The 22,573-nt window shown below is 39.4% G+C and overlaps 2 protein-coding genes across 6 annotated transcripts in view; one reads left to right on the top strand and one right to left on the bottom strand.

Annotated features, from left to right (window-relative positions):
* TNFRSF17 (TNF receptor superfamily member 17) overlaps positions 1–22,573 on the bottom strand; it is a 115,444-nt gene that overhangs the window by 70,435 nt on the left and 22,436 nt on the right. The window contains exons 2-3 of one of the 2 annotated variants that reach the window (XM_082360200.1): positions 2,990–8,865; positions 297–535 (exon numbers count right to left, since the gene is read on the bottom strand). The gene's annotated coding sequence lies outside the window, so the exon portion shown is untranslated. The remainder of the gene's footprint in view (positions 1–296; positions 536–2,989; positions 8,866–22,573) is intronic. The other variant, XM_082360203.1, reaches the window with a different exon arrangement.
* The window catches only part of GSPT1 (G1 to S phase transition 1), a 33,909-nt gene continuing 13,429 nt past the window's right edge, over positions 2,094–22,573 (top strand). The window contains exons 1-9 of one of the 4 annotated variants that reach the window (XM_082360197.1): positions 2,094–2,234; positions 15,277–15,321; positions 15,440–15,481; positions 16,221–16,448; positions 17,471–17,504; positions 19,163–19,240; positions 20,343–20,523; positions 21,155–21,309; positions 21,490–21,630. In XM_082360197.1, the coding sequence (XP_082216323.1) occupies positions 15,460–15,481; positions 16,221–16,448; positions 17,471–17,504; positions 19,163–19,240; positions 20,343–20,523; positions 21,155–21,309; positions 21,490–21,630 (839 nt within the window). In that variant the 5' untranslated portion in view covers positions 2,094–2,234; positions 15,277–15,321; positions 15,440–15,459. Of the gene's footprint in view, positions 2,235–2,273; positions 2,900–15,276; positions 15,322–15,439; positions 15,482–16,220; positions 16,449–17,470; positions 17,505–19,162; positions 19,241–20,342; positions 20,524–21,154; positions 21,310–21,489; positions 21,631–22,573 lie in introns of those variants that run through there. The other 3 variants (XM_082360195.1, XM_082360196.1, XM_082360194.1) reach the window with 3 other exon arrangements.

Here is a 22,573-nt window from a genome sequence, read left to right as displayed (position 1 = left end):
CACAACAGTAATTATCAAGACATTGTAAATCAACTATACTTCAATTTTAAAAAAATAAAGAAAAAAGTGGGGAAAAAAAAAAAGAGCTTCTCTCTTTCCTGCTTGGAACAGTGTCTCTACTCTGGCAGGTCAAGGCTTTTGAAAACAAACAGAGTGGATTCTTTCCTGAATAATTATCCTATTCAGGGACAGTTAATGACATCAACTTTTCTAAGCTGCAGTCTTAGCAGTTTCTTTGTCCCTCCAAAAAGCACCAAAAGAAACTCTGCTAATTTAATTAGATGTGAAGAACTAACCTATCAGAGTGATCACCCAGTGCCCTCCAGGTGATTCCTCTTGAAGTCTGGTATCTGATGACAAGGGTTGAAGAAGGACAGTGTGGGTCACCATCTGAGTCAGCTGCTTGTGTTGACACTTTCTTAGGAGTAGGTTGGGGAGAGCAAATCTTGAGTCAGAAGTCACTTTAGGCACTTTATTTCGGACACATTGTGTTTTCTTCTTCTTGTGACTCTCAGTCAATAGCAAGGCAGGTCTCCTATATATGAAAGAAGGTCTGATTTTTATATCAGTCATTGGTAAATTCTCTGTAAACCTGAGGGCAATCACTTAATACCCACTTTAAAGCAGGTCACATAAGAAAGATCCAGTGGGGTCTTCAGAGAACTATATTAATAGGCTGTAAGCAGATTTTTGTATTAATCAGAGGAATAAATCCTCTGTTGTGGGGAGGAAAAAAATATCAATGTCCAGAAGATTTCAGGGAGCATGAACCACAGACCTGTCGAGAAACTTAAAGCCAGCCTTGTGATAATTGAGGTCACTGGTTTCTTTACATTTATAGGGCTCAATTTCCCAAGTGTTATGTGTTAAAAGAAACAAAGCATCCATCATATTTGCTAATTTAATATTAAACACAATTTCAAACCACTTAGGACTGGTTTTCAAAGGTAACTGACAGCTTTGCTTTTGATTTGTCTCATTAGGCTGAGTCCTCTTTTACCTTTAAAATAGATGTTTAAAATTAAAATTAATATCTAGATCTAGATTTTGGACCTTAACATAAGGCTAAGAAACATTCTTTCTGTGTCCCCCCCGTACTCTTGTTATTTCTAGCTAACAGGTTAGTTGCACTCTATCTAGACTTCTTGCAGAAAAATATCAACAATATGTTTTTCTCTGTCTTGGGCTCCACAAGGGTGAATTAAAAGAAAACTTAACAGGTACTTTCCTACTTCGAGCAGTTGGGTCTACGTATTTATCGTTTGCTTTTTTTCTTTCCCCATGTTTACGGAACCGCAACCTGGCAGCGTGAGATGCAGTCAGTCAAGTATTTCGGGAAAACCTGAGCAAATCCGGCCATTCAAAAGAAAACCACTTCACCTGAAGGAGTATAACGACGCTGGACGCACAAAAATAACCCTGTCAGTTGGGTCCAGCTGGCTACATCATGGAATATGGCAATCTTCTGTTTAGTTTGCAAACTTGGCCTCCTCCTTGGCCGGGAGGAGGAAGGGACGGAAAAGTTTGAGTGAAGGCTTTAAATGACTAGTCATACAGTGAGTCATTGTAAGTTTCCAGTTAATAATCCCCTCTGCCGGGGTAGAACCTGGGCCGGAGCGCTTTATGAGCCACTTTGCAGTTTTAGGGGCAATGGGTCACGGTTTTATTGTCTCTTCCACCAAATGAATACAGAAAATGAAGGACGCCCTGCGTCGCCTTTGAAATGTAGGGCAAATTCTGGCTGGGGGCGGGGAGGAGGAAGGTGGAAAGAAAGAGAACACTGTACGGAGACTGTAAGGAAGGGAACGCAGAGGGCTGGTGAAAAGAGAAAGAAGGAATTTTCAGGAGTTGAAAGCTTTTTTCTCCACCTTAGCACTGCTGTTCGTTTTCCCGCGTCCTGTGTAGAACAGGACGGAGCGGGCCACCGCCGCGAGCTGAGAGACTCACGGTCCGCCGCCCCGCGCCGAATCGCAGCAAGGCTCACTCCCACCCCTGCCCCCACCCGGTGACAGGTGGGGCCGCCGAGCGTCGACCAGACCTCCGCCTCCTCGCGCTGCATGCCGGGAGCCGGCGCCGCTTCCGGTTGCTCCCGGCCCCGAACTCCGACTCCCGTCGGCCCCCGGGAAAACCGCAGCGGGGTCGCGCGGGCGCTGCCGGAACTCGTAGTTCCGCCTTCTGCCGCGCTTCATAGGCGGAAACGGGGTTGACCGGGACCGAGAACTACCGAGGCGAAGGTACGGGAAGCGGCGAGGGGTCAATCTGCTCCGGGCGTGGGGTTGGCGCTGAGGCGGTCGGAGGTGGTTGGGGCTGGGTGGGAGGAGATCCGCTCGCACACACGAGGAGGGTTGAGCCGCTGCCGCCGCTGTCGTCGTCGTGAGTGCGGAGTCGGGGCTGGAGCTGCTGCCGCGACGACGCCGGGGACTGTGCTGCTAGCCCCCGGGCTTTCTGCCTCGCCGCTTCCCTGGGTCAGCGCGGCCTGCTCCTCCCCGGCCCATAGCCCCCGCCTCCATTTCCCGCCCTCTCTTTACCACACACACGGCCCCCCCGATCATGGATCCTGGCAGTGGTGGCGGCGGTGGCGGCGGTGGCGGCGGCGGGAGCAGCAGCAGCAGCGACTCAGCACCGGACTGCTGGGACCAGGCAGACATGGAAGCCCCCGGGCCGGGCCCGTGCGGCGGCGCCGGCGGTCCCTTGGCGGCGGCGGCCGAGGCCCAGCGTGAGCACCTCAGCGCGGCCTTCAGCCGGCAACTCAACGTCAACGCCAAGCCCTTCGTGCCCAACGTCCACGCCGCCGAGTTCGTGCCGTCCTTCCTGCGGGGCCCGGCCCAGTCGCCGGCATCCCCAGCTGGCGCCGCCGCCAACAACCACGGAGCCGGCAGCGGCGCGGGAGGCCCTTCGGGTAAAGGGCCGGGACGCGGGGCAGCCCCGGAACGCGGGAGGTAGCCGGGCTGCGAGGGTGGGAGCAGCCGGCCTGGGGGCCGGAGCTCACCTGGGATGGGGTCGAGGGCGCCTCGCCGGGCCGGGGACGCGTGGCCGTGGGGCCGGGCGGCACGTGGGGCGCTGACAGCGGCGCCCGCTGTCCTGGGTGGGGCGGCCCCGGGCCGGGGAGGCGGACTGCGTGGGCTGACCGCGGCGGAGGGCCGGGCGGGGCGGGAGCAGGGTGCCAGGCACACCGGAGGGGCCTGGTGTCCGCCCCTCCCCCCCCGGGGCCGCAGTTCCCCGTTGGAAGTGGGAACCGTATGGGACGGAGAGGGGGACGGCCGCGGGTCAGTGCCACGAGGCCTAGAAGCGAGGACAGATGGAGCCAGGAGGAGTCGGCCGGATGGGCGTTGAGAGAGATGAGGAGTTGGGGAGGACGACTGGTCGAGTTTTCCCTTCACCTTGGGCCTAGGCGAGAGAGCGTCTCTCGCTGCAATTTCTATTACTGAAACTGTAATTACATTTAACATATCTACGGCACCGAACCGTCCTGAAGGAATCCCAGGATGCATTGCAGTCTTGCGATGGGGCAGAAACTGTTGGCTATCTATAGATCTTTTTCACCTTTAGCATTTTGTAAGCTTGTGAAGTTCACAGTGTCCCAAAGTTAGAGTTCCTCACTTAACATTAAAGTGTGTAGGAGACTACGCTGATCTGTGTGCCCTTTTTTAAAGTGGGATTTGGACTCTTCTCCTTAGTTGGTGACACGTTTAGAATTTTTATTATGTTAAAATCGTTTGCCTTATTTAGGTTGCTTGGTGTAACTCACTCTCTGTGCTCCTGTGTCAGGAATTAGTCTGTTCAGACACCTGAGCATTTGTTATAACTTCTTAGGTGTCACGTGCCGTTTTGACCATAGCGAGTAGACAGGCTTTCTGTGGTTTCAAGTTCAGTCTTCAAAACTCTTTGTCTATTTAGGGGCTGCTTAAGTGATGGCATGCGTTCAGGTACTGATTTTGTAGGAATGTCAAATGAGTGAACTTGATTTCTGTTTAAAGTTCTATATTCTAGCATTTCTTGGATAAGTAGACATTGTAAAAGTGCTCTAGGAGTTTAGTTTCTTCAGAGGCTTTGGCTACAATTTTCTCTCTAGAGGCAAAAAGCGAGTTTGGGGAAATGTTTTTGGGAAGTATGTCTGTGAGCACATAGTTCGGATTTGCTTGTTTTATTGACTGGTATTTCTTCTACTTGTGTGAAGCCGTTGAAGTTTGCCCTTTAAATAAGGAAGCTTAGCTTTGCTTAGACCAAGTCCTTTGGGCCACATAAACTAGTTCGCTTACTAACTCCTAATAGTGCCTCTTTCCCCAAACCTTATCATGAAGTTTGCTTTTTATCCAGCCATTTTATTTTTTGGCCCTCCCTCCTAACTCTGAGACCATCAAGGGACCATCGTCCTTGGTAGCAGTGGTCTGGAATGGTGGTCATTCTTGAGTGAGTAGGCATTGCCTCTTATGTAGAAGGACTGTCTTTTCTCTTCCTGGTATTTGCCAATTTGCAGTTTTAATCCTTTGCTCTGTGACACTGCTAGAAATTGGAGATGTAAGAATGTATAGGAAAGTGGTTGTCCCTACCTTATGGTCCCTACATTGTGGTCAGTTTTTCTTTTTTTAATTAGAAACCTATCTTGGTGTTACTGACTCTATCAGCTGCTTCTGCAAAACGCCAGTTAATGTTAAAACAGCAATAGCAGCAACAACAACCCGTCTTCTGTAGGATGTCTGTCTGGAAAAGAATGGATTTTCTAAATTGAGGTCCAGAGTTAATGTGGCACCGTTGGATTGCATGTTCCAGCTCATTCAGGTCCATAATTTACCAGCATCAGAGCAGAGAACTATGCTTGGAAGAAGCAGGGAAAAAATTGGAAATAGCACTTAGGTTGGAATTTACAAAGGGGAAACCATAAAGTTTGCAGGTTTTTTATACTGAGGAAATGGACCGTAGGGCTAGCATGTTTTCTTCTGTTGTTAACCCATAGCTGAAATTGGTGGTGGGTGTGTTTTTAAACTAGATACCGGGGGAGCTCTTGAAGGAATCTAGAGGTAGAGCGCTAGAATGAATGACTTTTTTTTTTTTTTTTTAATTTTTATTTATTTATGGCTGTGTTGGGTCTTCGTTTCTGTGCGAGGGCTTTCTCTAGTTGTGGCAAGCGGGGGCCACTCTTCATCGCGGTGCGCGGGCCTCTCACTATCGCGGCCTCTCTTGTTGCGGAGCACAGGCTCCAGACGCGGAGGCTCAGTAATTGTGGCTCACGGGCCTAGTTGCTCTGCGGCATGTGGGATCTTCCCAGACCAGGGCTCGAACCCGTGTCCCCTGCACTGGCAGGCAGATTCTCAACCACTGCGCCACCAGGGAAGCCCTAGAATGAATGACTTTTAAAATGTGTGTGTCTAGGATGAATATCTGTCATTCTCTGGAAAGAAGGCTAGTTTTGTCTTTTTTCTTCTTTCTTTCTTTTTTTTTTGAAATAGTTTCAGTGGTGCTTTGAGCAGCAGGTAGAGGAAGATGCTTTGGCACAAAGAGTCATTCACTTTCACTGGCAGGCTGCTGGTTAATGCTTATATCCAGCTATCTCGAGTCAGAACTTGGGATTCAGTGTTGACCTTGGATCTCTCTGAAAATTTTTAATATAGGTTTCCAGAGAAATAATTAAGTAGAACTCATGTAAGTGTAATTAAGTATAATTCACTTAAGTGCAGTTCTCTACAGATGCAAGTAAAATGGCTAAGTGATGGTCGTTTAGAGTCCCTGAAATGAATGAAAATGTAGACAAGGGTTGTGTGTGCTAGAACAAACATTTTCTGTGATCGAATGTACTTATTTTCAGTTCCAATTTGCACCAAGTTCAGTCTTGCTCAGTCTTTTTTATTGTGAAATGAGAAACAGGTTCAGCAGTGTTAATCAGGGTTACTTGGTGTCTTGGTCTGTTTGGGCTGCTATAACAAAATACTGTAGACTTGGTAGCTTGTCAGCAACAGAAATTTATTGCTCACAGTTCTGAAGCCTGGAAGTCTGAGATCAGGGTGCCAGCCTGGATGGGTGAGGGCCCTCTTTCCTCTTCTGGATAAGAGACTGCAGACTGACTTCTTTCTGTGTCCTCACAGGGCTGAAGAGGCAAAGGAGCTCTCTGGGGCCTCTTTTAGAAAGGCACTAATTCCATTCATGAGGGCTCTGCCCTCATGACCTAAGGCCTCCCAAAGGCCCCACCTAATACCATCACTTTGGGCATTAGGATTTCAACATACGAATTTTGGGAGGAACGCAAAACATTCAGGCCGTAGAATCTGGACTTTTAGACACTACCAGAGCTTCTAAAGTAATGGTGTAGAGTTCGTAGAGTTCTGTCATCCCACCCTCAATGCCTCTCAAAACTCTGCGGTTGTAAAATGGGTATAGAATAAAAGTAGCAGTCCCCAGTGAGCCCTTAGAGGGGGCTTATCTCCCAAATATAACGAATTATATTGAATTTTAAAGAGAAAAGTTCTGTTTTGTAGTGTTTGGTTTTTGCTGAATGCCTTGTGGAGGAGGGACCTTTTTTTTTTTTTAATGATTGTTATGATGCACATACCATAAAATTCACCTTTTAAAAGTTCAGTGGTTTTTTAGTATATTCACTAAGTTGTGCTACCGTCCCCATTTGGTGGATGCTTGTTAATCACTGAATTTTCCCAAAGGTGACATCCTCAGGGCCACCAGAGTAGAGAAGATCCAGAGTCAAAGTAATGGTTGTTTTGTCCTGAAGGGCTCTTACACTTTATGTTAAAGAACACCAGCTGACTGACAGTTAAGTTTACATAGATGATAGATATGGTTCTCCACTTGACACTTGTTTTTCTTTTCCTATGTGACTGAAATGCCTGCAAAAACAATTCTAATAGAAAGGATTTTTCAGATGGGACAGTGAATGGGATAAGTGGGCTGAGGAGATCAGAGAAAGTATTGTTCCTGGAGTATTATTTCTTTTCCTACCTTGACTTATTGATTATTAGAGATCATTCGGTTTTGGCTCTTGTTTCATGATTTTACATGTTGGAACGGCTCAGGTGTGAGGATATAGGGAACAAGTGAGGGCATCCGCTAGTGCTACGCCATGTTGAGCAGCTGTTTAAACTGTTAGAAATGTTGATTGGGAGTAAACCTTTATTTTTTATTTATTTATTTTTTTGGCCATGTCACTGCGTGTGGGATCTTAGTTCCCTGACCAGGGATGGAACCCGTGCCCCCTGCAGTGGAAGAGCAGAGTCATAACCACTGGACCACCAGGGAATTCCCATGTGAATAAACCTTCTTTAGCGCAGGTTTTATTCAGTGCTTTTTGCTTTTGTGTGTGTGTTTGTGTGTCCTTTGTTTATTTTTCACCTTTTCTGGAATTGTACTGCATGAAAAGATAACAATTAAAACGTATTACAGCGAGTTAGGGAAATATTGTAGAGAACAGATTTTAGCCTTGTTTTTTTTTTGCTGGGGAGGAAATGTCTTAAAGTGTTAAAATAGCGTTGTCTTTCTGATTGGAGAGAAAGGAAGGAAAAAGAGATTTGATAAACTTTTGGGGTGAGTTAGCAGTATTAGAATGAAATTTTTTGAGATGTGAATCTCTGGTTTTGCTCAGATATATGTATAGCAATTAGTGAACAGACATTTGCCTGCCTACAGAAGGCAGGATGCTGTGCTAGGCATTTGAAGTGGTACCACCAAGATGGAGAACTGGTTCTCAAGGAGTCTAAAACGGGATCAGATACCCAATTTCCCAATTTACTCTAATGGAAGACACTTCTTGGTAAGAGGGCCAGGTGCAGGGTGTAGAGGGCTTTCAAAGCTGAGAAGAATTGTTCACAGGTACCCTTATATAAATTCAGTCGTGAAATCTTAAAACCAAAGATCTGTTTTCTACTGAGTGTTCTTTGTGAATACCATAAGATTGGAGGTGGGTTTTTTGAGCTATAATTAACATATAAAATTCATCCTTCTTGTGTTTCTGTACTTTAAGTTTGTTAGAAATTTGCTAGAGTAGAGCATCAGTCATCTTTACACTACTTGTAAGTAGAGGCTTGTTTATTTCATATCAAACAGCAGTGAGTTACTGTGATTCTGGCTGTCTATTGGGCATGTTAATTTAGAATTTCATCATTCTATTCACAGTTCTTAGAAATGCTGGGGAAGCAAGAATTTGGCTACTAGTTGAAGGTCCTTGATTGTTCTGAGGTCCTCAGACTCCTTTTTTAGCTGTCAGTTGCTGATTCATACCAAAGCTTCTTAAAAGTTGTGTCCTTGTTTTCAGTAGATTTTAACAAAGCGTGGCTGGACTACAGATGTGTAGTTGGTTCTTTCCATAAATGACTCTGTTCTAAGGAAACCTAGTCATTACAGTACTCCAAGTTAAACCAGTGCCCATTATACTCTACTTCCTAGGTGAGAGAAACACTTAGCAAGGATTTTTTGAGCATCTTTCACTAGCCTAGCTTGAGAGTGGTCACACCAAATTCCAGACCACATTCTGACAAAGTAATTGTATGTCACTTCACTTGAAACAAAAAAAGCATACCTTAGCAAACTACTATGTATAAAATAAATAAACTACAAGGATATATTGTACAGCACAGGGAATATAGCCAGTATTTTATAACAACTATAAATGGAGTATATAACCTTGAAAAATTGTGAATCACTGTGTTGTACACCTGAAACTTATGTAATATTGTGTATCAACTCTACCTCAATTTAAAGAAAAAAGTGCATACCTTAGAATGTCACCGGGGAAATTTCCCGGTTGACTAGTTCTATAGAACTCCAGTGGGTTACTGTACTGCTAAGTAGTCTGTGTCCATCTTCTTTGCAGAGTTTGGTTGCACATGGGTGTTTTTCTGTTTTCTTTGTACTTTTTTGTGGTGTCTGAAATTAAATATCTCATTGTTTTTGCAGTAGATAGGATATAAATCATAAATAAGATTATCTTTTAGGTTTGTTTGAAAAAGAGGGGAATTTTAGTTACTCTACAGAAAAGCCTAATCAGGTTGATACATGGCATTGCTTTAGTGACTGAGTAAATAGGTTCTTAGAAAATAGATTCTTAGGATGTTAGGGCTAGAAATGACCTGGCAGTAATACAATCTCATTTTCAGATGAAGAAACTGCAGCCTAGAGATGCTGAGTGAATGCCTAAGGTCACTCACAGATTTAAGGACACAGTTGAGTCTAGAATCCAAATTTGCCAGCGCTAATATAGTGCTCTCTCTGCCACACCATGCTGTTTAATAATGGGGAAAAAAAGGGCATGCCTAGAGCTAATTACTACAACCAGCATGGATTTTCTGAGAGAGTAGCCCTGGAATTTGCTTTTCTTTATTTCATTCTTAAAAGTTTTTGTAATTATTATGGGGCTTTGAAATGCTCGTAATAATAAATTTATTGAGCAGTTACCACGTGGTTAATATGCCCTTATCTTCACAACAGCCTCTTGAGGTATAGGTACTGTTGACCCATTTTTATAGATAAGAAAATTAAGGTTCAGAGAAGCTAAATAAACAGGTGAGGTGACATCCATGAATAAATGGAGGAGTAAGGATTAGAATCTAGGTATGATTTCAAAGCTTATTCCTAGTAATAGTAACTCCACTAGTTTCCTTGTGATTGGATATTAAAAGATCTTTTTGGCTGAGACACTTTTTCAGAAACTGGGCCTATGAGTTTGTGCACTATAGCACCGTCTCCATGTTCTTTCTCAGTAGTAGCTGGGTGACATTGTCATAAGTAGGCAATGCTCTAATTTAAAGTAGTATTTTGAAATAACTTCTTCATACATTTTAGGAAATCATGTAGAATACTTTAAACAGCTCTGTTCACCACTGTCTGTAACATTGTGTGTTGTTGGGTTTTTTTTTTTATTATTTATTTATTTATTTATTTATTTATTTATGGCTGTGTTGGGTCTTCGTTTCTGTGCGAGGGCTGTCTCCAGCTGCGGCAAGCGGGGGCCACTCTTCATCACGGTGCGCGGGCCTCTCACTATCACGGCCTCTCCTGTTGCGGAGCACAGGCTCCAGACGCGCAGGCTCAGTAATTGCGGCCCACAGGCCCAGCCGCCCCGCGGCACGCGGGATCTTCCCAGACCAGGGCTTGAACCCGTGTCCCCTGCACCGGCAGGCGGACTCTCAACCACTGCACCACCAGGGAAGCCCGTGTGTTTTTATTTTTAGAGTGTTAGGTAGTTAAGGCAAAACCGGAGACACTTGTATATGTTCTATGGGCTTTTTTTTCTGATGTCTGCCTTTACTATTTAACAGTGTTGTCTGTGGGAGAAAAATGCCTCAGCGTTTAGTTTTGGTAAGACTATATGGTCACCTGTGTGCTAGAGAATTTTAGTTTTTTATTCAAGCTGTACTTTAACATCTCTTGGATATTGTTTCTCTAACTCCTTTCTTAGAAAATTGGCACATACAAAATTGTTTTTACTCTACTGAACCCTAACGGAAACTGCCTGAATTAATTCAGTAAAAATTAACTATATTTATTCTATATAGTACACTGTGCCAACCTGTGGAGATCACAAGAGTAGAGAAAAAAAAGTCTCCATATTTCAGAAAACCAGTCATTCTGGCAGTCCATAATCTCCTAGGGAACAAGAGCTAAGCTATGTGTGTGGGTGGATCTATAATTGAAAGAAGGGTCATATCCTAGAGGAGTTCAGAAGAGAGCTCATTAGCCCTTCGGGGTGGTGGGGTGGACCGGGAATGGGACAGAAGTGGAAAACCAGATAAGGCAAGTTCCTACCGCAGTTGAGGAGACTACTCCTTCAGAGGAGCTAGAACTGTGTACATATGGCTATTTAATTTTAAAATTAAATAAAATCTAAAATTCAGTTCCTCAGTCACAGTAGCTACCTTGCAAGTGCTTTAATAGCCACATGGGGCTAGTGACTATCATCACAGCACAGATATAGCACATTTCCACCATTGTAGAAACTCGTATTGCACAGAATTGTCACACTGTTTCTCACTTCCATGCAGTGTAGGACACTTGTGACTTCTGTGACAGCACTGAAGTTGTTTTTATTTTTTTTCTTTAATGAACACACCATTTAGCTAACAGGCGTAAGATATTTTAGTTAGGATGGCTATTTTAAATATCTGTATTTAGTGTGTAAAGAGGATTAGAGATTGGTTTTATATCTAAAGCAGTGCAGATTTAAATTGCTTATTTATGAAATATATGGATTAAGCACTTTTCAAGAATTGGCCATACGTTTGTGTTTAAAACATGTAGCCGGAATTAAAACATGGCTTTCATTACCTGCCACATGTATGTTCTTGACTAACTTGTGCTGTACTGTGAATTGGCAAAATAGGAGTCTCCATGTTGAAGTCCTTTGATCCATGATCAAATCTTTAAAAACTTTTTTATATTCTTTAAAAAAATCGAGCTGAAATCCATATAACGTAAAATTAACCATTTTAAAGTGAACAATTCAGTGGCATTCAGTACATTGTGTTGTAAAAACCATCACCTCTGTCTAGTTTCAAAACATTTTTATCACCCCAAAAGAAAACCTGTACCCATTAAGCAGTTACTTCCCATTCCCCTTTCCTTCTAGCTTCTGGCAACCACCAATCTGCTTTCTGCCTCTCTGGATTTACCTATTCTGAATATTTCTTGTAAGTGGAATGGTATAACATGTGACCTTTTGTGACTGGCTTATTTCACCATGATCAAATTTAACTAGCAATTTTAAGACCCAGATTATCATCTGTGTTAAAACACAGTCAGTACTGTTGCCTGACTGTTTTTTGGTAAAATCTTTTCTTGTTTTAAAAATTGTGGTAATAATTTTACCACAATTATTTGTTTCTTTTTTTAACTTAGGGTGTGACAGTTTTATTCACTCATACACTCTGATAACTTTCCTACTTAATTAGAATTATTCCTTTGAACACTTGATAAGATTATGTTTCTGAACATGGAGATACCATTGGAAAATATGAAACCGTAATTTCATTCCTTGGGAGGTTTACTTTTCTTTCACTAACAGATATGAACCATGCAGGACTTGAGAAAATAGTCACCTGTTTGCTAACCATAAACAAATGACTTTGGGCCTAGTAGAATGCTAAGTCCAGGATCAGTAGTAGCCAGTAAATCTGGATGTGATATGCATTATGAGTAAGACCAGAGTAGAATGAACAAGAAGGGGTTGCATGTGTGTGTGTGTGGAGACTGGGTACAACTATATTGAGAAGCTTAAATTTAAGGAACATCTTATTATATATCTGGATTTTTCTGGTTCATTATTCCAAAAACATCCATCACGTTGCAAATGTCTCTAGCACTGCCATTAAGTTTATAATGTTACCTGTGGTCTGAATGCATGGAAAGCTTTTTTCCACCATGGGAAAACTATGGTCAACTTCTTATTTGGGGCCCCTTTAATAATATCATGAGGTGTATATTAAGCATTTAATTGCTTTTGGTACTTGACTCTGTAAGCTTTATAAACTTAAAACAAACATACTATGAAAGTTAAGATACTTTGAAAAACCGTGAACAGATTTTGCATTATGCATCCATGGGGGTGATCTCATGACTGATGTCACTGTCATGAGAAGTGCCTTACAGCCTAATGCATGTATTGTATATTTGTAAATTTAAGAGTTGGTTCTAGAACTAGGTGGTCAGGTGTATGTACTACTTCATTTTATAAAGCTCACTTGCAGTTTGGGTCATCTTAGTAAGTGACAGGAGAGCCCACCATACCAGTTATCTCAGTCTTTTCCTGCCTTAAAACATTTGTACATCATCACTTACTCGGTTTACTTTTTCTGAGTGATTTTCAACAGGGGCTGTCTGAGGAAGGGCAAGATGGCACTTCCATAACTTGGAAAAGCCCAGTTGAGTCTGATATGTAGTAGTTATCTGTTTCATAGGGTCTTCAGGGGAATTACATGAGATAGCAGTTAGCACATAAGGGCTCAATACAAATTAATTGGAGTTAGGGTAATTTGCCACCACCTTCAGCCCTACCTCCAGCACTCTATGGATTGGTGAGTGCTTCTTATCCTGGTCCAGCCCATAATAGACACTCAGTCCATGTTCGCTGATAGAATTGAAGTGATACTCAGTCCATGTTTGGAGGTGGAGACTCATATTTGTTGAATATCTACTAGGTGCCACAAGTTATCTAATTGATACTATACAAATGTATTCTCTCATTTAATCTTGTCTGGCAGATGGCATGTCATTTCCATGATTCCAATGAAATAATTGTATCTCATAATTTATAAATGACAAGCCAGGATTTAAAGCCAGGAGTCAGCTCAGTTCTGCCCTCTTGCTACTACCCTGTGCCACCTCCTCCATCCCTAGGGTGGTATATGAACTTGATTCATTTAGCACTGCCTGGCTTTCTCTGAAAATTGAGTAGTTTTTCCTTATCTTACCTATACACTTTTTAAATAGGAAAACAAAATAAGTATCTTACATCTGAAGTACAATTCCTTTTACCTTCCAAACTGAGTTCAAAGGATTTTTTCCCCCCAGTTTCTGTTAAAATACCCTGCTTAACCACATAAGTTGGGGTCATCTTAGACTTTTCATACTTCCTTTCTTCCTACTCCTGTCAGATATTGCTCCCATTATCTTTGCACTTAACACCTCCTCTAATTGTACTGCTTATTTGTCCTGATGGGATACTTTTTGTAAGTAGTGTTTTTGGTCTTTCTGCCTTGTAGTCTTTACCTCTCTGGTTCGTCTATGCACTACCATAGAATGATCCTCCTAAGTAACACTTGGCTAGCATGTCACTTCTTTCCTCAAAAAATTGGTTGCCCTTTACCTTTCAGGGATAGGAATTACGTTTTTGTTTTTGTTTTTTTCTGGCCCTGCTGTGCGGGCTTGCACAATCCCATTTCCCTGACCAGGGATTGAACCCAGGGCCATGGCAGTGAAAGCCTGGAATCCTAACTACTAGACCACCAGGGAACTCCCAGGAATTACTTTCTTCAGCACTTCATGTTATTGAAGATTGGGCCCAAAGTTCTGTTGACTTATGGGTGTTAATACTTTCTGGGCAATGATTTTATTTTATTTTATTTTTATTTTTCCCACACAAATCAACAATGTATTTCAGTTATTTTAGATCTAATAAAATTGCAGCTGTAGAATTCCAGATTCTATCCCATAATACAATAATACTAGTGTTGATTTTATTTTTAAAATTTTTTAATTTTTTTGTTAGTTTCTGCTTTATAACAAAGTGAATCAGCTGTACATATACATATATCCCCATATCTCCTCCCTCTTGCATCTCCCTCCCATCCTCCCTATCCCACCCCTGTAGGTGGTCACAAAGCACTGAGCTGATCTCCCTGTGCTATGCGGCTGCTTCCCACTAGCTATCTATTTTACATTTGGTAGTGTGTGTATGTCCATGCCACTCTCTTAGTCCCAGCTTACCCTTCTCCCTCCCCATCCCCATGTCCTCTGAGCAATGATTTTAAGTGTGAGTTTTGCAGGTTATTCTTTATTGGTGTGCAGGAGTCATGTGACTTCAAATTCTTTGATGTCTTTGTACATCTTGTGTATTCTTTAAAGCAAGAGTACTTAGATATTGGAGTATCATTTAGGTATATCAGATATAAAAAATAAACTTATGTATTGGGGTATTAGAGTATATTTCACATACATCTCTTCCAGTGATGTCATAAGATTTGCAGTATGACACTTGTGGAAACTGGATTGTTGCTTGACCTTAGAATTCTAATATATGACAAAACTGGCATCATTGTAATCACTTTTTCTGAGATGATGTAAGGGCCTATATGCATTTCAGAGACTATATGAATGTCCTTTTAATTTTATTGGTATTGAACAGAATTTATTCAAGGATCTTGATAATACATATGATTATAGAATCTTAAAAAGGACTGATCATTGCCTTCTTGGGCTAGAGCTACCAAGGGAGAATCTAGAGAAGTAATGTGTATTTGTTGAGCAGAATCTTACTTATTTGATCTGTGCTGGGCTGCAGATTACTTTTATATCTGTAAAGGAAAAGTTTATGAAGCAAATTCAGAGAATAAACATGGTTTTACATTTCAGTTACTGAAAATGTTTTAAAATTGGTTGTGATGGGTAGATTTTTTAGTAAGTTAAACAGAGGCTTCTAATTTGAAAGCCTAATTAGTTGCCATTGTTCTGAATTATTGAGGTTTTTGTTTTGTTATTGAACTTCTATTTTTCCTGTATTTTAAAAGATAAGTAAAATGGATGTATAGGTCTCAATTTTTAATAGAAGTTATTTCTATTAAACAGCACCTGTGGAACCTTCTCAAGAGGAACAGTCATTGTTGTGTGAAGGTAATTTTCTATGATGTGACTCTTTGAACATCTAATTCAGAAAACATTAAGTTGTCTGTGGTGTGTAAAGCTAGATACTATTTTGTAAATGTATATTATATCTCAATTTCTTGTCTAGGTTCAAATTCAGCTGTTAGCATGGAACTTTCAGAACCTGTTGGTAAGAAAATTTCTGACCATATTAATACAGTAATATGAAACTCTTTCACTCTCAAGATTTAAGGTGCAAATGTAAGTGTTATGCTTATTATAATGCCTACATTTAAAACTGAGTCTTTGCTGTTAGGATTTAGAAAGCAGAACTAATTGGGCATTAACACTGCCATGATTAATTTATTGATGGCAAATATAAAAGAATCGAATGGAGGAAATGCTAAAGTCAGTTTGAATAGTTGTACTTGATCCATTTACTTTGTGAAAATTTTCTTCCTTTTTGTAATGTTCTTACCCTTAAGGGTTTCATATTCCCAAGGTGATTAATAACGTCAATATCAAAGTTCTGTTACTTGCAGAGGAAAAAGAAAAGATCTAAATCTTTTCACACTTTTTTGTATTCTGATTTGGAACTTCCCCTTTCTTCTACTGTCAGGACATCTTGAAGATGGAATAACTGGGCTGTTAGGAATGTTAGATCTGCTGTTCATGTTTTGTTTGTCCTTATGAAGATGAAGCTACGTTAAAATAGTCTCTTCTAGTCTCTGAGTCAGAGCTCTGATGTCAGCAGTGAGGCTAGCTTGTCCGTTTCTATTGTGAAAGAGATTTTCTTGCTTGTGTATCACTAGAGGTTAGGAAATGGAACTGAATATGTTAAGTTCTATTTGTTATTTGAAAGCATCTGTGTTTTAAAGTATAGATGATAAATGTTTTTCGGAATACTAAGCTAAAATGTCTTAATTCAGTAGAAAACGGGGAGACAGAAATGTCCCCAGAAGAATCATGGGAGCACAAAGAAGAAATAAGTGAAGCAGAGCCAGGGAGTGGTTCCTTGGGAGATGGAAGGCCCACAGAGGAAAGTGCCCAGGAAATGATGGAGGAGGAAGAGGAAATACCAAAACCTAAATCTGTGGTTGCACCGCCAGGTGCTCCTAAGAAAGAACACGTAAATGTAGTATTCATTGGGCATGTAGGTAAGTTGTACTCATAGCAGTGATAAGAAATGACCAAAGTTATTGGGTACATCAAACATAGAGCATCTTATTTACCTACTCGGAAGTGTTTCGTGAAACTGAACTAAATTAATCCAAAATGTCTTGATTTTTAACTCAATAGATTTTTTTTAGCTAGCAAAACATTGCCAGTGCTTTATTTTTGAAGGTTGTGATGGCATGGAAGCTGGAAGAAAATAAGCTTCAGTATATTTGTATGTAATGCATAACTGGTCTATAGACCACTGATGATGGCTCAGCATATTATGACATCTGTTAATTAATAGCATAGAAAATGTGCCTATATTTTTTGTGTGAACTTCAGTTGATTTTGCGGTATTAACTTTACTAGGTAGTTTAATTTTGTGTATGCAAAAAATGAATAATTTGGAGTAACTTCTGGATGTTGTCAGGTTGCTGGTTTAGCACACAAAACCAAACCCTATTTCATTTATTCAGATATTCTCTGCCAATCTCACTTGTCAGAGAGAAGTGAGAAGAAAATAAGGGAATTATGTGCCCCTTTTTCTTCCCTTTATCTTATCTCTGCCTTGCCCTGAATTTGATGATACACCGTTCTACTTTTTTTTAGTAGCAAAAACTCCTTTGAAATTTGTAAAGGAACACCTATACTGGCTAAAAGTGAAAAAGCAGACTACCTAAATGTAGTTCATGGGTCTTTGGCTACTTTTGTTCTCCTTCAAGGCTCCTCTTGGGTAATTCATATTCTGTTGCTGCTGCAGAAGGTCAAGGAGCAATCTGTTAAAGTCTTTCTTTATCAGTAAAGTAGCGCTAAGTCATTGCAGAGCTTCAGGGGGTCTTAGCTTCAAAGGGAGAAGGTGACTAACCAGAGCTTATGAACCAAATTCCTATCGTTGCAGTTGCTTTTGCAAGCTGTAATTATGATGTTAAACAGACCTTTAGTTGTATTCCTATATAGTGATGGTGTTTTGTTTTTATTACACCTGCGGTTTGCCTATTGTTGATGATGTTGTTACTTTTAGATGCTGGCAAGTCAACCATTGGAGGACAAATAATGTAAGTATATTTTTTGTTAAATATCTTAAGAGTCTCATGGAACATTAATTAAATGTATTTCTAATAGCTGTCTTTTAGATTTGTGTATAAAAATATAGAACCCTAGATTATAAGAAATCTTAGTCTGCTGTAAATATGATTTTCTTGGGAATAATGAATCTGGGGAACGGGTTTTTCCTCATTCATCAACTCCTTGAATATATGTGGATTTAATCAAAGACAGTCTGGCTAACATGCTGAATAGTTTTTTTATCACATATAGAAGGTATCTAGGTATGAAAATGCCATGGTTGACTTTTAGTGATGTGTTCTAGAATTGAAAAATAATTAAAATGTCTTTTTAATCTCTCCTAAATTAGACTCATTTCTTTAAGCTGTGTCATCAGAGGATCCAGAGGGCATATCTTTATTGTCTTGCCTTGTTAAGTAATCTTAATCAGTAATCTTGGCAATTACTTTTGAAAATTTCCACAACAGACCTTAAAGCAGGCTGTTACACAGGAATCCTTACCTAAGGCTCTGTGGAAGGAAGTGACAGGCCCAGTTGATGTTGTGTTTTAGGAGAGTGTATATTTTTTGCTTATGGGCTGGAATTTTCATTGGCATTTCACCAAGATTCCATACCCAAATGGTTAGAAGTATGCGCTGTAGATGACTCTGCAGAGAACACATAGAGACTAAAGCTAAGAACAGGATTTGATTTGGATTGAGTCAAGGGAAGCAGTTAGGTATTACTAAAGAATTATTTAAAAATTTATAATCTCATTTTGACTAATATTTTAAAAATATTAAATATTGAAATGTATTATAGTAAGACATAATTGCTTGGACAACAGTTGGAATTATTTTCTTTTATACAGTATTTACATTAGCTTTTTTAAACTTTTATTCTGAAATAATTTTAGACTTAACAGAAAGGTTGCAAAAACAGTACAGAGTTGCTATACAACTAATTTTACCATATTAAATAACCATAGTACAATCATCACAACTAGGGAGTTAACACTGGCACAATACTGTTTACTAAACTACAGATCTTACTACAGATCTTACTTGAATTTTACCAGTTTTTCCACCAGTGTCGTTTTTTTCTGTTCTGGAGTTCCACATTGCATTTAATTGTTAAGTCTCCTTAGTCTCCTCCAACTTGTGACATTTTCTCAGTCTTGCCTTTCATGACCTTCATAATTTGAAGAGTGTTATTTGGTTATTTTATGAGATGCTCCTCAATTTGGGTTTGACTGATGTTAACAATTAGATTGAGGTATGCATTTTGGATAAGAATGTCACAGAAGGTATGTTGTGGTCTTAACAGAGCATCCTATCAGGGTGCACAAAATAGCAATATTCAGTATGTTTTATTTATTACTGGTGATAATAGCCATGATTACTTAGTTAAGGTGTTGTCTGCCAGAATTCTCCACTGGAAAGTTATTTTTTCCCCCATTATCTTGGGGGAAGTAATTTGAGACTGTAAATATCTTTTCCACTGGAACGTTCCATAATTTCAGCATCTACCCCAATGGTACTTGTACTTTAAAGTAGCTTTTTGTGGAGTTCAAATTCCCCTCAAAAGAGTTTTAAAGGTTTCCTAACTTCACAACTGAATAATTTGTGAGTAACTAAATGTTGTTTCTCTTTTCTTTCAACATTTTCAGGTATTTGACTGGAATGGTTGACAAAAGGACACTTGAGAAATATGAAAGAGAAGCTAAAGAAAAAAACAGAGAAACTTGGTAAACTTTTATGACACTATAAATTACTTTTAAGGAAACTCTGCCTACTTAATGCTTTTGTAGTCTACTAAGATGTAAGTTCATGAGGTCTAAAATGGTGTCATAACAAAGGAAAAGTTTCCCTTCCCCTCATACTACCTAGTAGATCAGTTCCTGATGACTTCATAACTTTACACAGAGAAAATCTAGGAACATCCAAACATCCAGGATAATAATAGGAGACTTGTGGGATAAATTATAAAACATCTATTTAATTAAGTCTTTACCTGGCCACTAAAATTTCATTTATAGAATTTATAGTAACCAGGAATAGAACTGATGGTACAGTGGAATTTGGGGAGAAAGCAGGTAACATAATAGCACTTAGGGTATGATCATTATGTGAATAATGAAAAAAGAATAGACGGAATTATTGACAGTGGTTGCCTCTGCATGGTGAGAGAAAGGGTCAGCTTTTTTCTTCTTTCTAACCTTATTTTTTTTTAAGTTAACAAGCTTTATCTAAATAGGACATTGATGGTCTTTTTTTTTTTTAATTGTATTTCTGTGTTAAGGGAAAAAATCCTAATCAGTATAATACTAAAAAATGGATTACTTACTATGAAATACGGATGATGTCATCTAAATTAACACCTACTGTTACAGATGGTTTAAATTTATATAAGTAATTCGTATATAGCGAAGAAATATCGAAATAATTTTTAGCAAGTAACCATTGCTCCCAAATGGTGGATTAGTGGCCTTTACTTTTGAAAGATACCCTTAGACAGCCTTATTTGTATTATACTTTGTGCTAGATGATTTTTAAAATGAAATATAAAGGAACTTATTACTTAACTCATGGTGATATTGGCATTGGTACTAAATAGTCTTCCTTTGCATGTTGTCAGCTTGTTCTCATACATAATGTTTGCTTATAGAATATATAATTGACACTGGATATATATAAAAGCACTGAGTGTTTGAATCACAAGAATACAAGTTTTAGTCATTTAATTTTTATTTCTACCCAGTCGTGTTCATGATTTAAATGTTGGTAGAAGAATATTTTTAAAACTTTCATGTTCTTACCAGTATTATTCTTACTTTAAAATTATTTCAGGTACTTATCTTGGGCCTTAGACACAAACCAGGAAGAACGAGACAAGGGTAAAACAGTAGAAGTGGGTCGTGCCTATTTTGAAACGGAAAAGAAGCATTTTACAATTCTAGATGCCCCTGGCCACAAGAGTTTTGTCCCAAATATGATTGGTGGTGCTTCTCAAGCAGATTTGGCTGTACTGGTAAGGAAAGACATTTCCAATTCATCTGTGTATTTGTTAACAGCCCAACTTAAAATGTAAACATTTGAATTTACCTTCTAAAAGCTAGAATTTAGGTTACGGTGAACTATAATATATACATAGTCACAATTTTCACTTTTGTCTCTCTAATCTCCCCAAGAAATCTTCATAATTTGATTTACTCATGAAAATGTTTCAGTTTTTCTCTACCCTTTATTACCTCTTACTGTGCCAGAAATTAGTGTCCACTGACTGCCAAGCCTAATCCATTTTGTACCCAGTAAATGTACTGTGGGTACAAAAATGAATAAGAAATTATCCGTTTTAAGGTCTTCAGTCATTTTGCAATTTTTTTGGCAGGCGATGATCAGTGTACTAGCACTAAATCACATACATATTTGAATTTTAAAATATAAAGGCATACTAGATTTTGGAGAATTGGGAATCAAGAAACATTTACCAAAATCTTAAAGCATTTAGACATTGTGATGTTCAAAAGTATGTATGTTATAACTCATTTACTTATATTTTCTTGGAAGAAGCTTCTGATAAAACTGAAAGGAAAGGTGTTTTATTGCTAGAAGAGTGTACCTGAATGTGTAAGAATAAACTGTTTGATTTCTTGGAATAGGTAATCTCCGCCAGGAAAGGAGAGTTTGAAACTGGATTTGAAAAAGGAGGACAGACTAGAGAACATGCAATGTTGGCAAAGACAGCAGGTGTAAAACACTTAATTGTGCTTATTAATAAGATGGATGATCCAACAGTAAATTGGAGCAATGAGAGGTAAGTTTGGATGTCTTACTGTTTTTTTTTTTTTTTTTTATAGACATGTTAGTGGAATAAAGGATGGTTTTGTTACTGTATGTTTTCCCCTGGGGTTTTTCTAAACCTTAATTTATGTAATGTTGAAACTAGAGTTCAGTTGCTTTACATTATAATTGAGTTATTTATAAATATTAATAGATATGAAGAATGTAAAGAGAAACTAGTGCCATTTTTGAAAAAAGTTGGCTTCAATCCCAAAAAGGACATTCACTTCATGCCCTGCTCAGGACTGACTGGAGCAAATCTTAAAGAGCAATCAGATTTCTGTCCTTGGTACATGTAAGTAACCTTTTTAAAAGTTTGTGTCTTTATAAGTAATTTAAGAAAATACTGACTGTAACTTTGGCATTAAAAATACCATGGGGAAAAAAAAAATACCATGACCTTTGTCTTTTTAATTGGGTTGTCTTTTTGTTATTGAGTTGTTAAGGGTACTTTACTCACCTGATATAAGTCCCTTATCAGATATGCGATTTGCAAGTATTTTCTCCCATTCTGTGGGCTGTCTTTTTACTTTCTTGATGGTGTCCTTTGAAGCACAAAAGGTCTTAATTTTGATGAAGTCTAGTTTATTTTCTTTCTTAATTGTGCTTTTGGTGTCATGCCTAGGGAAGTGTTGCCTAATCCAGTCATAAAGAGTTAGCTCTGTTACTTTCATTTAAGCCTATTGAAGCTCTTAGGGGAGTGTTTCATTTTGGATTAATTTTTTGTAAGGTAAAGTCTTGATTATTTTAGCTTTATGAGTGTTTAAATTGGGAAGTGTGAGTCTTTGATTTTGTTTTTTTTTTCCCCCAAATTATTTTGGCTGTTCTGGGTCCCTTGAATTTCCATATGAATATTAGGATCAGCTCATCAATTTCTGCAAAAAGGCAGCTGGGATTTTACTAAGGATTGCATTGAATTTGTAGATCGGTTTGGGGGGAGCATTGCGATCTTGGCAATGTTAAGCCTCCCAATCCATATGCTGTAGTTTTAAAGGGGAAACTATTAATATTTTATAGAATCCTGATTTCAGAGCTGGAAAACTACATAAAAATTAAGTAATAGAGTGGAGTCATTTTATTACAACATGTGGGCTATTTGCCATAAAATACTTTTCTCAATTTTAATAAAATAAGTTTATGGGGAAGCTTTTTCATTATATTGAGCTATTTTGTTATTTTGTTTTTTTAATTTTCTGAGGAATAGGTTAAATGAACTGGATAATAAAAAGGTTGAATGA

This window comes from Balaenoptera borealis (assembly GCF_965194805.1).
Source record: "Balaenoptera borealis genome assembly, chromosome: 16".
Lineage (NCBI taxonomy): Eukaryota > Metazoa > Chordata > Mammalia > Artiodactyla > Balaenopteridae > Balaenoptera > Balaenoptera borealis.
The sequence above is the reverse complement of the archived record's forward strand: the minus strand, read 5'-3'. Positions and strand labels throughout refer to the sequence as shown.